Raw genomic sequence first — 14,477 nt, 5'->3', positions numbered from 1 at the left:
AGTGCATCAATCAGATTCTCTATTAACATATTTTTGAATGGTGAAAAAATGCTTTCCAGGATCCCTCTGATTCTCCATCATCATTAACATTTTGGTTCTGTCAGGAAATAATTCTATAGTGTTGCCCAGACAAAACAGTTGAAGTCCAATTCCGTGCTTTCTTAAAAAGGTTAGAAGTTATGGAAGCTTTGCAATGGAGGTCAGGGAGAAAAGGCAGGTCTTGGGTGATCAGTTATTTCCATCCTGAGATGTAGGACAGAGGGCTTGGTGCTAAAGGAAATGATTGTTCCCTTTAAATAGATTTTAATTACTTTTTTATTTTTTAATGGTGAAAGTGATCTATTGAGAAATATTTGCTGCAGTTGTGTTTTTTTTTTTTTTTTTTTTTTTTTCTGGAAATGTTCTTGGAATACTTGAAAACTTGGAACACTTGCAGGGGTTTCTGAAAACCTTTACTTTTAACGGCAGTAATTTAGGGATGGGATGGGGGGAGGTTTTCCCCAATGACGTTGGTAAAATCTTTAGGTTAAGCTATAGGTTTTTAGGCTTTAAGATCAAGTTACTTTTTTGTTATACATTGGTGATGAAATACTCATGTCTAAGGAATTCAAATCCCTCGTTCCCACTCAAATTAAAAGCAACAAGGCATTCAGATCCCTTAGTCAGCTCCAGGAATCTTAGTCTATAAGTTCAGTGTTAGTTCAGTACAGCTACTTTGTGTTAAACACACTTCTAAGTGCAGCTATGATACAATTTATCTCATGGTGGTATTTCCTCAGTCAATTTTATGCTTGCATGCAGTAGTTCTCCGCATCCTAATGGACTGGGAAGCTTTATAAACAAAGGTAGGCCATCCTCAGGTCCTTGGGCAAGCAAAACTTCCAGTGAAATCTTTGGGAGCTTTGTTCATGTAGCATCTCTAGGGGCAGACTGTGAGTGCTGCTGCACACCCAGGTAGGTGTTGGCCTTTGAGTGAAGGTGACTTTGGGGGGAAAAGCAGTGCCATGTAGCAGCCCACACAAGTTCCCTGCAGTAGACTGGGGGAGAAAATGATGGCTATCAGCTGCAATTGCACAGGGTTATGTGCACAGGATGGGATGATGCAGTGAGGGAGCTGCGAGCTCTGGCTCAAAACTGGGTTCTGGCCAAAGGAAACCTTTCTGGGAATATTCTGCAGAATATATGGCATTGGCATTATTCATATAATGGGCCACTTGCCAAATGCATAAACACTAAAACCGCAAGGTTTTCATTCAGGAATTCTCTGCTTTAGCATGTTCTCTCCCAGTGCTTTGATGTTCTGGAATGAAAATATTTGTTTTCAATCTGGCTGGATACCAAGCTGATCTAGTGTCTTACAGAAGCAGTTGTGAAAGCTTTATTTTGTCTCTGGACACAGCTCCTGGGTGGGTGGCACCTCTTACCATCAGTTGAACAGTTCTGAGTTGGGGCTTCAGATAATGAAAACCAAGCCCTAGCGTTTTTCTTCTCAGCAGAGTTTTTCCTTTATTCCCTTTCACTTTGTTTGTTTTTTCTTTCTCTGCGTGTATCCCAGTGTGCCCAGTGCAGCGTTGTACAGTACACCCCAGAACTTCAGTGTCCTCTTCCTTACAGATTAGACTTGCAGGTGAGTTTGACAGCTGTCTCACACTTCAGGAGTTGCTTTCTGCCTTCATCTGCAGAGTTTTTCATTGTCCTGTGATTGAAGTCCCCGCTTATATTCTCCCCTGCCAAGAGTTTGTCACCTGTGATCCCAGCCGTGCTCCTTCCTGTAGTGTCTTCTTACGGTGCCGTTACAAAATCGACCTGTGTTGCTCTGTGGGTTTCCTCTCCTGCTGAAAGACGCTGGGAGAGCTGTAGCTGTTCGGTGCCATTCAGTCATTTCATCTGGCTTCACTCGGGCTAGGCCACTGCCTGCTCTCCCTCCCTCACCCACCGGCGCTGTATTGCTGCCCCTACCGCTGCTTCTGCTGAACGTCCTGCAGCGCGGGGAATGGACTTCAGTTCCGTGTATCGTTCAACACGGCATCTACAGCAAGCTGCGTAGCTTGATCCAAACTCAGAGAGATCAAAACAAAGGTGCTGCTGAGAACTAGGCACTTGATGGGAGAGGTTCAGATGGAGACCCAGGGCCTCTTCCCCCTTTTGCAGGAAAAGATCAGACCGACCAGCTGGCATACCGGGGGATCCTTCTCACGCAGCAGGAGGCTTCCCCTCCCCCCCTTTCTCTGTCCTGAAGCCTGGATTAATAACTAGGGTGAATCACAGCTGGCTCTGGGTGCTTTGTCCAAAGCAGGGACGTGTAGGAGTGCACTATTTCAGTTGTTCTCCTAGATGTGTGCCAGAGTACCTGTAGCTCAGAGCAGCAGAGAGGAGGCAGGAATGGGGGCAGGATGATCCAGCAATGCATCAGCTCGCTTTGCACTTCAAAAGCAACTACTATGCATCTTAAATCCCAGCAAGATGCCAGAGGGCACCTAACGCTGTGCCTCTGATAATTTGGCTTGGTTTAGCTCCCCGAGTGGCTGGCTGCTTGCGGTGGGGCCAGATCAGTGCAGAAAGGCGATAAAGGAGGCGTCCTTCAGGTGTCAGCGCTGGAGGTGCAGGAGCTGCTCTGGGCTGTGCTCCCGGCCCCCCAGCCCTCTGTGTCCCAGCAGAGCTGAGAGCTGGCCTTGCGGGAGATGCTGGCTGGCTGTCAGGTGTACGTAAGAGAGCCGTGAGCACGCTGCCTCACCTCTCAGTTTTTGGGCTTCAGGGGCACAAGGAGCTGCAGAGCTCTCTTCTTCAGGGAAGCCAGGGCACAGTTCAGAGGGCAGAAGAGGACAGCGACACAGAGGGCTGCAAACAGAAAAGTGATGCTGTTTCAACCACTAGCCCAGCAGCAAAAGGAAACATTAAACTGTTCAAAAAACAACAACTGGAAAGCATCTTCAGCCCGGATGGGCTTTGGATTACCAAAGCAAAACAAAAAAAAAAATGGCTGGGGGTCAGGAGCAGGGTGATGTCCAAAGTAAAGATAGAGGAATTGGGGAGCTAGGTGGCAGTTTTCTTGGTTCTTTGCCCCATCTATTTTTGTGACATACTTCACATCTACTGCATATCACCCGGAAAAGGAGAAGATGCCCACTGGCTTGCCTATTACATGAAGGAGAGCTTGTCTGCCTGCTCTTCCAGCTTTTTGTCATCACTCCATTTGCTAAGAAAGGAAAGAGCACTGCGATGCTGTGGCTGGAAACATCTCCTCGAGGCCAGAGTCTGCCTTCAGCATCAAGGCTCTTACAAACCTGCAGAACACTTCAGAACAGTGACAAGTCTTGCCAAGGAGATTTAGCATGCAAAGAAATGTCATTTATAATACAAACAAATTTATAATGCGACTGATCTGCTTATTTACATGACACATGCATCTGTAGCTAAAGTCACACTTTAATTAGCTGGTTATTTCAAATTGGGAAATCCTCCTTCCAATGAACAGCTAGCCCTTGTAACACACCTCTCTCAGTGAGCGCTAAGGCAGAAGTGTCTTCTGCGTGAACAGCTAACCGTTTGATAAATCCCAGTGCTGCCAGCCACTGAATTGTGTTTTGTTGATAGGAACTGCGTGTTTCTATCTTTTCCATCCCCAGGGGAGGGAGCTCAGGTGATTCCCAGGACACGGAGGGCTGTGCAGCACTGATTCAGCACATACAGGCTCTCTACTACCCAGGTAGTTTTATTACAAGCCCAGCCTGGGACAGCAAGAGCTTTCTGGAATACTTGCTAACGCTTTTTGTTGGATTCAGGTTTTAAGCTGTCAATCACCAACCCCCATGAGGCTCGAGACATAGAAAAAGGTCTTTGCTTTCAAAGATGTTGAACACTCAGTGACACTTAACATGTTTTTAAAACTGTTTTTTTTTTTTTTTAAGGGAAAAAAAAAAACACACTTGGTAAATCACTTTAAAGACATTTCCTCCTTCATCTAGACATTGCTGGAGAAATGCAGTGTACCCAATTGTACTCGACTTCTACAAGTGCTTCCTACCTGGACTCTTGAAAGCCCTTTTCCATGTGTAAGAGGTTTTCCTCTCGGGTAACCTGCATGTGTCTTGCTCTTCTTCTTCCCATATCAAGATTGACGGCTTCTTCATCGGCCCGTACATGCCTGCCAAATTAACAGGGTATGAGCTAAGTGTACTCATACAGCTCATTCTTGAATTACGTCACGACATTCCTCTGAAGACATAACGGGCGCAGGTGAAATATAGCCACTTTCAATTACCTCAATTAGAAACCTGAATATAATGAGCTCTGGAGCAGCCATCCATGCCAGGGATTAGGAAGACTTTTGCAAGACTTACTAGAAATGAAGCTGGTCAAGAGACAGCTATTCCTTCCCAACCACTGAAATTTGTTGTTCTGTGTTCCATTGGAATTCAGAATCTTTTTTTTTTCACTAGTTATTTGAAGTTATTTTTATGAAAGCTTTGGAAATGTTTGTCAGTTGTACAAAGAGGCCGTACAGAATAAGCAGAAAAAAGCCCTATAGGAGAACAACCTAATGCACTTCAAAAGGTTCAGCAACATGCAGTGATGTCAGATCATTTGTACGAGGTCAAATCAATTTTATGACCGGCCAAACATTAGCAATTTTTTTTCTTAGAATCAAAGCAAGGACTTTCCAAGAAATACTCGAGGAAAAATCAAGTGGCACATATTAGAAACCGCCACTCTCTGAGACTCGTTCTCTTTAAGAGAAAATAAGGCACTTGTTTCCTTCTTAATGGTAAGCTCTTGCATCTGAACATCATCCAAGGACAAATTCAGGTTTAAAGGTTTTCTACTTTATTGGGCAAAATTATCAGAATTGGGGCCTGCTTGTCTGTGGTCTAGTGAATAATCTTTGAGAGGTGACTTTTATCAGTTTGCTTACCTAGCTTCAAAATAGGTTTGACCCATTGAAAATGTCTACCTAAGGGACCATATTTCCTCTAAACCTGTCTGCTTGAAGTTGTCTCCAGACAGTGCATGTTAGGGAAAGGGTGATTGCTGGTTAGAGAGTTGAGAAAAGAGTGACCTGTCTTGTCTTGCTTTAGGGAAAGAGAGCTGGAATGAGGCTTTGGGGAAAGTATTGCCTTAGTGTCCTAGGAAGAGCCCAAGGAAATCTCGGGATGAATTTTTGTGGCCAAGAATTGGCCTTCTCTGTGCCACGTGTGCTGAGAGCTGTACAAGTGTCTGAAAGCTGGAGCAAACCATGTGCTCAGCTCCTGTTATCTGTCCGTTCATACTGTAATGCTGGCCCTGAGAAAAAGTGACTGAGTCTGAACATCTTCAGTGCATATCTACCCCAGACCAAACTGTCTATCCTGCTTTTCAACTCATTACATCATTTTCATATACCAGATGTTTATCATATCTCACTTAATTGTGCCTGGTGCATAAAGCTCGGTGCCAGCTGTATTTCAGCTGTGCCTGGGCTGACCGCCTTCCATGGGCATCCCTGGGCAGAAAGACACATCCCGGCCCCGGTACTTTGCCCCTCTGCTTCTGAGAAAACTGCAGTGAGACTTAGTCTCATTTTACCTGCTGCCACGTTGAATGCATTGCCTTGTTTTGCATCAGACAGCGTGACTCCACACGATTGACACAGACAGACACGACCTGCGCCCCAGAGCTGGGAGCATGAATAAAAGATCTGCTAGAGATGTCTAAAGAGAGGTGCAGAGAGCAAATGGATGAAGAAAGCATTCCTCTTGACACCTCCTTTTCCAGCACCTAAACATTTGGGGGCTTTGGGGTCGTGTTTTTTAAAAGGATGTCATTTATTCTCATCTTTCTGACAGCATTTTTATTTTCTGGACCTTTTATAAATAACATTAAATCTTGCTGTTCTTGAAGGAATAGGGAAGAAGGACGTGGTCCCTCCCTTTACGGGCCGTGACCTGGTGAATCAGTCACCACTGTGTGCGTGGTTATGGGAACTGACTGGGAATTTTCCATCAGTGTGTTTACTCATTGGAAAATGTGGTCTCCCTGAATTGAAAGCAGGATGGAAATTCGAATTTCTGATGAGGACTAAAAGCTCGCCTGAGTCTGTGTGAGTCTCGGGTAGCAAGAAAAGAGAGAAAATGCATTTTTAATATATGCAAATATCAAACCACAAAGGTAGCCAGAAGGAAGGAGTGGAAGACACATGATCCGAAAGGAGCTTTAGCTTTACGTTAATGACATCTCAATTAATTTCATGATGACTGCTTAAAATGGGAGTGGGGAAAACAAGCCTCTAGTGGGGGACAGGCACTTCCCCTTTTACAGTGAAAGGGTGATTCAAATACCAAATGGGTTTGGGGGCACTAGCAAAGTTTAAAAAAAATAAATTCTGGGTGTTTTTTGGTTTGTTAGTTTGGGGTGGTTTTTTTTGCACAACTCCAAGGCCTAAATGGACTTGCACAGTGCATATGTTGTGTTTCCACCTTTTAGGACATGGCAAAATGAAATTTAAACAACACCGAGGTACACGGGAAAAAGCCTCATGTTCCAGTCGCACGCAGGCACCGGTCGGACTTGGACATCAGCGTGGGTTTTGGCTACTGGGGATAGCTCTCTGATGACAAGCTTTTTTCCAGGGGGAAATATTTTCAGTAGAGAAAAATAATTTGTTATCTTAAAAAAGTTAACTGCATCTAGTCTGGGGTTAGAAACGAGTGCTACCCAGTGTAGCTATCTGGCAGGATCATTTCATGTCCCGAAGAGCAGCCGAGACTTCAGACAGCTGAGAGGTTTCAAACTGTTTGGCCAAACCAAGGTGGTGAAGACCTCGGGGTAATAAAAGCAGTCCCAGAAACTAGGGCAAACGGCCCAAGAACAGAAAGAAAGCTCTGGTTATGGACAATTTCTTCATAACAAATCAATTGACTAACTATAACAAAGCACCAAGTCGAGGAGGTTTTCACCACATGCATTTATAAATCAATCAACCTGAAAAACAGGTTGATGGAAGCCTCTGGTGGCAGACCGTTGCCCGGTCTGAACTGGTGAGATTCTTTTGCAAATGTTCCTAAGTCAGCCTCCTCGGGGTGCAGTTTGGCTCCGTGCTGGGATCTGCACAGCTTCGGTAGCACAGACTCTACCTGTCAGACGTTTCCTCCCAGGGGAGGAAATCTGGATTTTGCTGGCACAATTCAATGCCGCCAGCAAAGCTGCCGGGGCTCAGCTGGGCCCGCCACGTCCTCCGTGCTGCAGCAAGGAGGGCTCCGAAGTAGTTTGTTCCTGCCCAGCCGTTCTTACTGAAAATGCCTCGGCAATTCGTCTGTGTAACCTGGGAGCTTGCAGCATAGTAAGTACTGGGAGAACAGTTTATCAGTCCGATAGAGAATTTCAAGAGAGTAGATTTAAAATAATCTACTCGGGAGATCTCTAATAAAATAGGTAGTTTATATGTGTATTAGGGAGGCATTTAATTATCATCTACAGAAGTACTCAATTTTTATATACGCTCAATCTTACTACGTAATTTAAATTAAGTTTCTAAGTGTATGTCATAGAACTGCTCAGAAGGTTTCTACCTTTAAGCAGTGTAACATGGGAAAACAGAATTCCAGGTAACATTTTCACTTGGTCGTTTTCCCTAACAAAACCCTTCTCTGGAAAATTTTTCTGAAGGCTTGGAATGACGAATAATACAGATACAGGCATCCACACTCTTAATACTCTTTCTGAAAAACGGTGTTATCTCTGACAGGAAATCAAACTGTACAATTCTTTGAGCTGTAATCCTGGTGTTTTTCCAAAATATTTTTCTGGCTGGAAGCTGTCCAACTCTGGTTAACGAAAACTAATGCTCGGTTTCTAGACTGGTGCAAAGTTTGGGACAGTTTTACCTTGGCATAAAGATTATGTTACATCTCAGAATAGTTCCAGTGACTTACAGGACCAGAGGTTAGTTTGGCATCATGCACAAGTGATGAACAAATAACTTCCCATGCAGCTTTGTTTTTATTTTACCTTGCATCTCTAATCCTACCGCTGCAAATGCACGAAAATGTGTTGTTTGTTTCAAGAACTGTTTCATAAATGTAGCCATCTTTCAGATGATTTCTGGAAAAACTCTTCAGCCTTGTATGACATAATGATTGATGAAGCTTGGAAACCCTTGCCTGGGGTTTGTTGTAAAGTAAACTTACATGATGTGAGCACAGTTCATGAGCTAGGCAGGGGCACAATGAGGAGGGTGCTGCTTTAGGATGCTAAAAGAGGCTTCTGGCAGAATTAGGAGCTAGTATAACAAGAGCATCCAACTGCCTGAGTTTTGTTTAGTTGTTTTTTTGTTGTTGTTGAAATAATGTACTGCCATCTACAAATGTAAGATTTTGAAGAAATATTAAAAAAAAAAAAAAAGGCAATGGCAGCTAATGGCTCTTTTACCTCGTTCTCTTTCTGTAGTATATTAGTGGTGAACATAGCAACACGCTCTCAAAGATAACCCACTTTTAAAATACTTTTTACAACAAGCCAAACTCGTTCACAGCTCAACTCCCTCTTTCCCTGCCCGTGTGTTTCCACATGACTGGCACCTGTTTTGTCCTTCTGAAATCTTGATGGATTTCCCCGACGTATAAAATACAGGCTGGAGCAGATGAGCGGCCTGAGCCCTGCCAGGATTAGACGCTGTGGTCATCTGGAGCCCTGAGGACTCAGCACAGGGTCTCGCGTGCTGGCCCCCTTCCAGCACGTGGCCTCACTCCGGCAGCACTGGGCAAGCGTCAGCGGCAGTGATGTGGTGTGGGGACGGAGGTTGCAAGCCCACATTGGGCTCTGCCCACTGGCGATGAGCGAGGGATGGGGATGGAGGAGGAGAAATGTTGCTGCAGTGTTTCTGGCTTGTGCAACTCTTTAATCTTTTTTTTTTTTTTTTATGCGTACATCCAGGGTGCATGGCAGAGAAGTTGTCTGTTGAAACAAGAGAATTACAAAAGCACTTCAGGGAAGGGAAAACCGGCCTCCCATAAAATGTCCATAGGTGGTGATGTATAGCTTCTTTTTGGAGGAAGAAAATGCAGCCCGTATAGATGATGCAGATTCATGTTACAGCTCTTATTCTCCCTTTCATCCTAAAATAAATAGCTATAGTTTCAGAATGAGATCTGTTTTCTCTGAGTAGCTGCATGATCCTGATTGCTGCTGTATCAAAGTGCTTCTCTAGTTCTAATAAATCCCCAAGAGATAGGAAGGCAATACAGTTGCAAACCAGTTTTTCAAAGACTTCTAGATAACCCACATTAAAGGCACAAAAACAGCTACAAATATCAATCATTTGACTCATAACTCCAAACATAGGCATTTGCAGCATGGAAGGTGGCCTGATTTATCCAAGGTGGCTTGCCGTTGTAGCTGAGTGAAGTTAAATAATGCAGTACTCTTTAAAATTGCATGAGTGTATGATTTCATTTGTCTTATTCACTCATAATTCCTTTTCCCTGGTAGCTTAGTGCCGTCAGTGATTATCACATCTCTTCAACCTGTCTCTGGAGCCAGAATGGCAGGTTGGTGTGGCTCTCCCTTGCTTGTGCCATGCTCTAGGCCATACTGTTGCAAAAGAAAGCTAAACTTTCCCTCCGCTGAGTTTAGGAAGGATTGTATGGGCTAGCCCTTTGTCTTGAGGTAAGCGTAGCATGGCTAAGTGAGTGAGGAAGCATCATCTTCAAGTAAAACCACCTGATCTACTGCACTGCCATCCTTATGAAGTGAAGGGATCTGCTGCACAAAGGAGCGCTTTAAATGCCTGTCTCCTGTTCAGGCACACTGTGGGCTCTCACTTTCATCTTCTCTCAATCACAAGAGTGCCTCCCTGGGCTGAGCTGCATGGCTAACCAAAGCAGGGGGGTGCGGAGGGAGAGGTGCACAGCAAATGAAGGTACCAGGAGAGCATCTATCACTGCGATCCACTGCAGAAGAAAAACGAGGAAAGGGAAAGTAGATGGAACAGCTAGGAAGAGGGATGGTTGGCAGCACAGTATGAAATACTGCGAGGAGTGGGAGAGGAATGGGAAGACATGTGGCAAGCCGGTCAGAAACCAACTTTGAGTGGTCCCTTAAGTACAGACAGTGAGAAGGGAAGTCCCCCAAACACTCTGCCATGATGGCTGCTCTGTGCGCTTCGGTGGCCATCCACAGACCTGCAGATGCTATAAAGGCAGGCAGAGCTCAGCCTGGAGCACAGAAAGACTTGAGGGAGGTTAAAGACACCGAAAGGAGGAGATTGTACCCTCAAGATAGCAGAAGTGGTTTGGGGGCTGCTGAAGAAAAAGCACAGTTCAAGTAACCTCTAAAACACGAGTAGGCTGAGGGTAGATTGAAACAGCAGTTTCTCCACTCTGTCTTGTTCCAGCTCTGTAACGTGGGGCGCTGAACTCTGTGCAGGCTGGCAGGGCAGGGACACTTGACAGTTTTTTTGAGACTTGCACTTCTTGGCAAAGCCCAAGGCAGTCCCTCTTCGGGCAGGGAGCAGTACGTACTAATTTCGCTTAGCCCCATGTCTGTTGTGCTTGTGCGTGTGATTAGCTGAACGCCCACGTGCTGCAGCAATTAATTAGACGAGCGCTCCGGTTGTCTGAACTCTTCTCGCGTTGGTCTGCTGGGCCTTACCCATCTCCACATCTTTTCCTGCTTGTCCTGCCCCACCCTCGCCGCAGCCAGCCCTGAAAGACGTGAAGCAATTGCCAGCATTTCCAGGCAACGTGCCCAAAGAGCAACACGGCGCAGCAATTTCTCAAGCAGCTTGATCCCAGAACACTTGGTTGCCAGGCCAAGAGCTCTCGCAATGTCTGATAGTACATGGCCAGCTCCCAAAGGTGAGCAATTAAGACTTGTTCTTTCCCCTCTCCCCCCTATCTCTTTGGCCTCCTGGTCGCAGAAAATTTAAACATCTGATCTAAAGGCACAAGTTAAAAAGCTGTAAGAATAAAAGACTTATTATGCACAAATTGCAAACAATATATTATGAATTTGGAAGGGGGCTGGCTTGCATTTCTCTGTATCCTTAGGTTCTCTTTACACCTAACAGCACCTTAATCATTTGTACTGCAACCTCAGAATAAAGGTGTTAGCCTCCCTGGAAATTTAGATCTGTGGGGCCGCAGCAGGATAACAAATACGTGATTTCAGTTGTAATAAGCCTTTTAATTCTAGAAGGAACTGTGGCTAGGGGGTTCTCTCTGCATTGTGTCGCTTTGGGAGTGACACATTTTGCACTTCAGAAGCTGTGTTTATATCAAACAAGAGGCTTTATTTACACAGCAGAGTTATAGCACTAAAGATTTCCCATGGGTACCAGCTCTATAAAAACAAACAAAAAAATACACAATCAAATATGAACATTCCTTTCTTTGGAAACCCAAAGTTGCATACACATGAAATGTGAAAGAGAAATGGTTAAAAGGAGCAAGCTGTATGACTGCCCTGCCATGTCTTGTCCCCACAACGCAAACTCTCTTCTTTCCTTGTCCAGACCCTGCTGACCAAGCTGCATGCTGCACGTGGGGACCTACCAGTGTAGTCTTTCGATTTGGTTTGGTTTTAATTGTTCTACCATCAGTCAGGTGCTGGCAGGTGTTCACATTCACCCAGCCCATGCCAAAATATTACAGCAAACCTTACAGAATAAATACCAGCACTCGCTTGAAACCGTTAACAAGGAAAAGTAAGAGAAGTTTGAAGCTTTGTTTGCTTGTTTTCCCTTAAATTCCTGGCACGGTGCTTTGATGTGCTATGCAATTGGGTCAGCACATGGGAAATACATTTTAATGCATCCACGTCTATGATGTGAACGTGGTGCAGGAGATCCTAAATGGAAAACAAAACCTCACGGATCCTACAGCAGAGATCCCTGTCAAGAAAAAAAAAAAAGACTCGGAAGAACCTTTATTTAACCAATACCATGATCAAAGTAACCTGAAGAAAAGCAGGTATCCCTGGGCCAGATCCTCCTGTAGTTAAAACAGTAGAGGCCCCTGGAGCCGTACTGGTTGAGAAAGTCTCCCTCACTGATTTGCAGAGCAGGGGAGTGCTGGTGCTCAGCCCCGGGAGCTGTCAGGCCTTGTCCACGCAGGCAAGTTTTACCAGCACAGTTTCACAGGATCCGACCACAGGCACTTCTGGTCTGCTGGGTGCGCCTGAGGAGGGAAGCAGCGGGAGATGGCCTGTGCGGCTGGGTCACCGGCAGCTGCAGCTGGCAGCAGGCATCGGCTGGGGCTCCCTACCGTGTCTCTGGGGGGGTGCCCGCAGCAGGGGCGGCTCCTGGTGAGTGCTCTGCCTTCCAGCACGGCCTTCCTGCACAGGGCCTGGGAGCACAGAGAGAACTTTGAGCGCTGGGCGGCGACGCGAGGGCTCTCGCTATGGCTCGTGGACTGCAGCGCGGTGTTAGCGGGAAGAGAAGGGGGGACCTCAAGGAGAGCCTCAGAAACCACCATGTAAAGAGCAAGGAGCAGAGAAGCAGGTAAGCTGGAGAAGAAAGGAGGCAGAATGGGGAAGCAGTGAGGGAGCTTCACAGCTCGGACATGCCTTGACTAGGTTTATGGTGGAGGAGAGGGCTGGCCCTCTCCTTGTAACCCCACAGCCCTGTGAGAGGTGAGGTTACAGCCCGGCCAGCGAAGGCTGAATTTTCTGTCGCTCCCAAGCGGCACAAAACCCTGGCTGTGAGGACAGAGGATCCTGGATAGCAGAGCTAATTGTGCGGGGGCTGGAACCAGCCTGCCCACCCGCACCCTTCGTCCTGCCCCTAGAAAGAACAGGGGGTGTTCCCCGGCAGGAGTGCTTACACATGTCCCCCCGGCGGCTCTGCAGTCGCTCTCAGTCCCGTAGCCCCGTGGAATTGGCAGCTGCAATGGGGTTCAGGATGTCCCAGCCCGCCAGCCAAAGCTCAGACCTGGCTCTTATGAATCCCACAGCAGGCAAGGAGCCAAGAGGAACCTCAGGTTTTCTTTAATGCAGAAGAAGTTAAAAATCAGACACAGGTCACTGTCCAAGTCTCTGCTCCCTTTTTCTCATCCCTGTGTTTTCTCCCCATGGTTAGTCCAGCCCTCTGTGCCTTGGTGGGACCTTCTCCCCTTGTTTCTTGGCCTACCTTGCCTTCCTCCGGGGCTGGGGGTCTAATGGGGCCTTTCACAGCCGCCAGAGTAGGCTCTTTCCCCTGGAAAAAGCAAATTTTTTGTTTTGCACAAGAAAAAGCAATGCAGTTAGAGTATATAGCCCATTTCCTACAGCATTCTTGCCTCCCTTGTTTGCTGGAGAATTGCAGTGACCTCACAATCTTGCGCATTTTGATATGTACTGTAGGCGCAATCTGCAAGTTTGCTCTCAGAATTACCTTTCAGGGACAAGTGGCTCTCTATGAAGGTTTTCATTGTCTTCTGATACTCATCGTCAGTCATGCGGAGCTGTGCTACCTCCATGCTTGAAGAGCACTCTTCTTTTGTGGTTGTCCCCTCCTCTCGAGGAGGCCAGTGTGCAGCAGACACCCTAAAACCTGCTTTATCCAGGTTCCTGGCAAATGTCCTCCCAATGGAGCTGTTGGACACGAGAATCACAATTGCTCTCCCTTTTACGTCAATGTTCTTCTCCACAATGCCGAAGGACAAGAAGACAATGCAGCAGGTCAAAAATGCGATGGACACGAACGCGAAGGCATAAAGGAGGCAGGAAAGGGTCATCGCAAGGAACAAGTCTACGGCCAGCAAGACCAAGTGCTGGAAGAGGAAAATCATCATTAGAAGGATTAGCCTCCTCCTCATGCACAGGCGAGCTGAGAAATCTGCGAGGAGTCACGGTGTGCAACCACGCTGTTATAAAGCCGGGCAGCGTTGCGAAACGTGCGGAGGCAAGGCAGAGCCCCCCAGGGAGGATGAATCATTGTCTTGGATATAGCAACAACGGAGATTTCCAAACCGCACACGCTTTCAGGAGAGAGCAGTTCTCTGTTTGTCTTGGCTTTGCTGCGCACTTGGATGCTCTACCGGGCTGAAATTTAAGGATTCGTTTTGTAAGGGCATTTTCCCACGTGCCTTCTTTAGGGCCAGTGGTGTGCACAGGGATTTCTTACAGCAGTGCGTGTATGGCATTGGGAAGCCACGGAGTAGAAATAATCCCCGTGTATCTGCTTGGCACTCTACAACTCCCTTAAATTAACCACTCTCACTACTGTATACAGCAGTCTCAGGACGCCTGGGAAAGGACCCAGTTGGACACAGAGCTGGAAACCGCCCCGTGGCACTGCTCGTGCTTTGCTGGAAACAGTGTGCTTGTGCTTCCTGGCCTAGGGACAGCACCAGCCCAGGGGGACTTGGTTCACGTTGGGGACGAGAGAAACGAGCTGGGTGCCTGAGAGGGAGCTTTTTCCACTGAGGATAGAGATTTCAGGCTGGGTACCGCTATTCCTCTTGCTGGCAGAGTGGGCAGCAGAGTAGTGCCACGGAGAGAGGTGCGTTTGTCACCGAGTGGGGAAA

General features: G+C 46.5%; 1 protein-coding gene across 2 annotated transcripts; it reads right to left on the bottom strand.

The window, feature by feature from the left end:
• Positions 1 to 2,722: 2,722 nt before the first annotated feature.
• On the bottom strand, positions 2,723 to 13,822 carry LOC118165327. Of its 2 annotated transcripts, XM_035323314.1 has the most exons (3): positions 13,343 to 13,822; positions 4,025 to 4,144; positions 2,723 to 2,838 (listed from the first exon to the last, which is right to left on the bottom strand). In XM_035323314.1, the coding sequence occupies exons 1-3, from the start codon at positions 13,764 to 13,766 to the stop codon at positions 2,738 to 2,740; spliced, it is 645 nt and encodes a 214-aa protein (XP_035179205.1). In that variant the 5' UTR covers positions 13,767 to 13,822; the 3' UTR covers positions 2,723 to 2,737. The 2 variants fall into 2 exon arrangements, with proteins under 2 accessions (XP_035179205.1, XP_035179206.1); XM_035323315.1 differs by lacking the exons at positions 2,723 to 2,838; positions 4,025 to 4,144 and adding an exon at positions 11,944 to 12,317.
• Between the last annotated feature and the right edge of the window lie 655 nt (positions 13,823 to 14,477).

Source organism: Oxyura jamaicensis, chromosome 3 (genome assembly GCF_011077185.1).
Source record: "Oxyura jamaicensis isolate SHBP4307 breed ruddy duck chromosome 3, BPBGC_Ojam_1.0, whole genome shotgun sequence".
NCBI lineage: Eukaryota > Metazoa > Chordata > Aves > Anseriformes > Anatidae > Oxyura > Oxyura jamaicensis.
This window is presented reverse-complemented; position numbering and strand designations above follow the sequence as displayed.

Coding starts and splice junctions, on each gene's coding strand:
- LOC118165327 (XM_035323314.1), bottom strand. CDS start 13,766: ATGAGGAGGAGGCTAATCCTTCTAATGATGATTTTCCTCTTCCAGCAC. Junction 4,145..13,342: donor GAGCCACTTGTCCCTGAAAG/GTAATTCTGAGA, acceptor TTAATTTGGCAG/GCATGTACGGGCCGATGAAG. Junction 2,839..4,024: donor AAGGGCTTTCAAGAGTCCAG/GTAGGAAGCACT, acceptor TTCTGTTTGCAG/CCCTCTGTGTCGCTGTCCTC.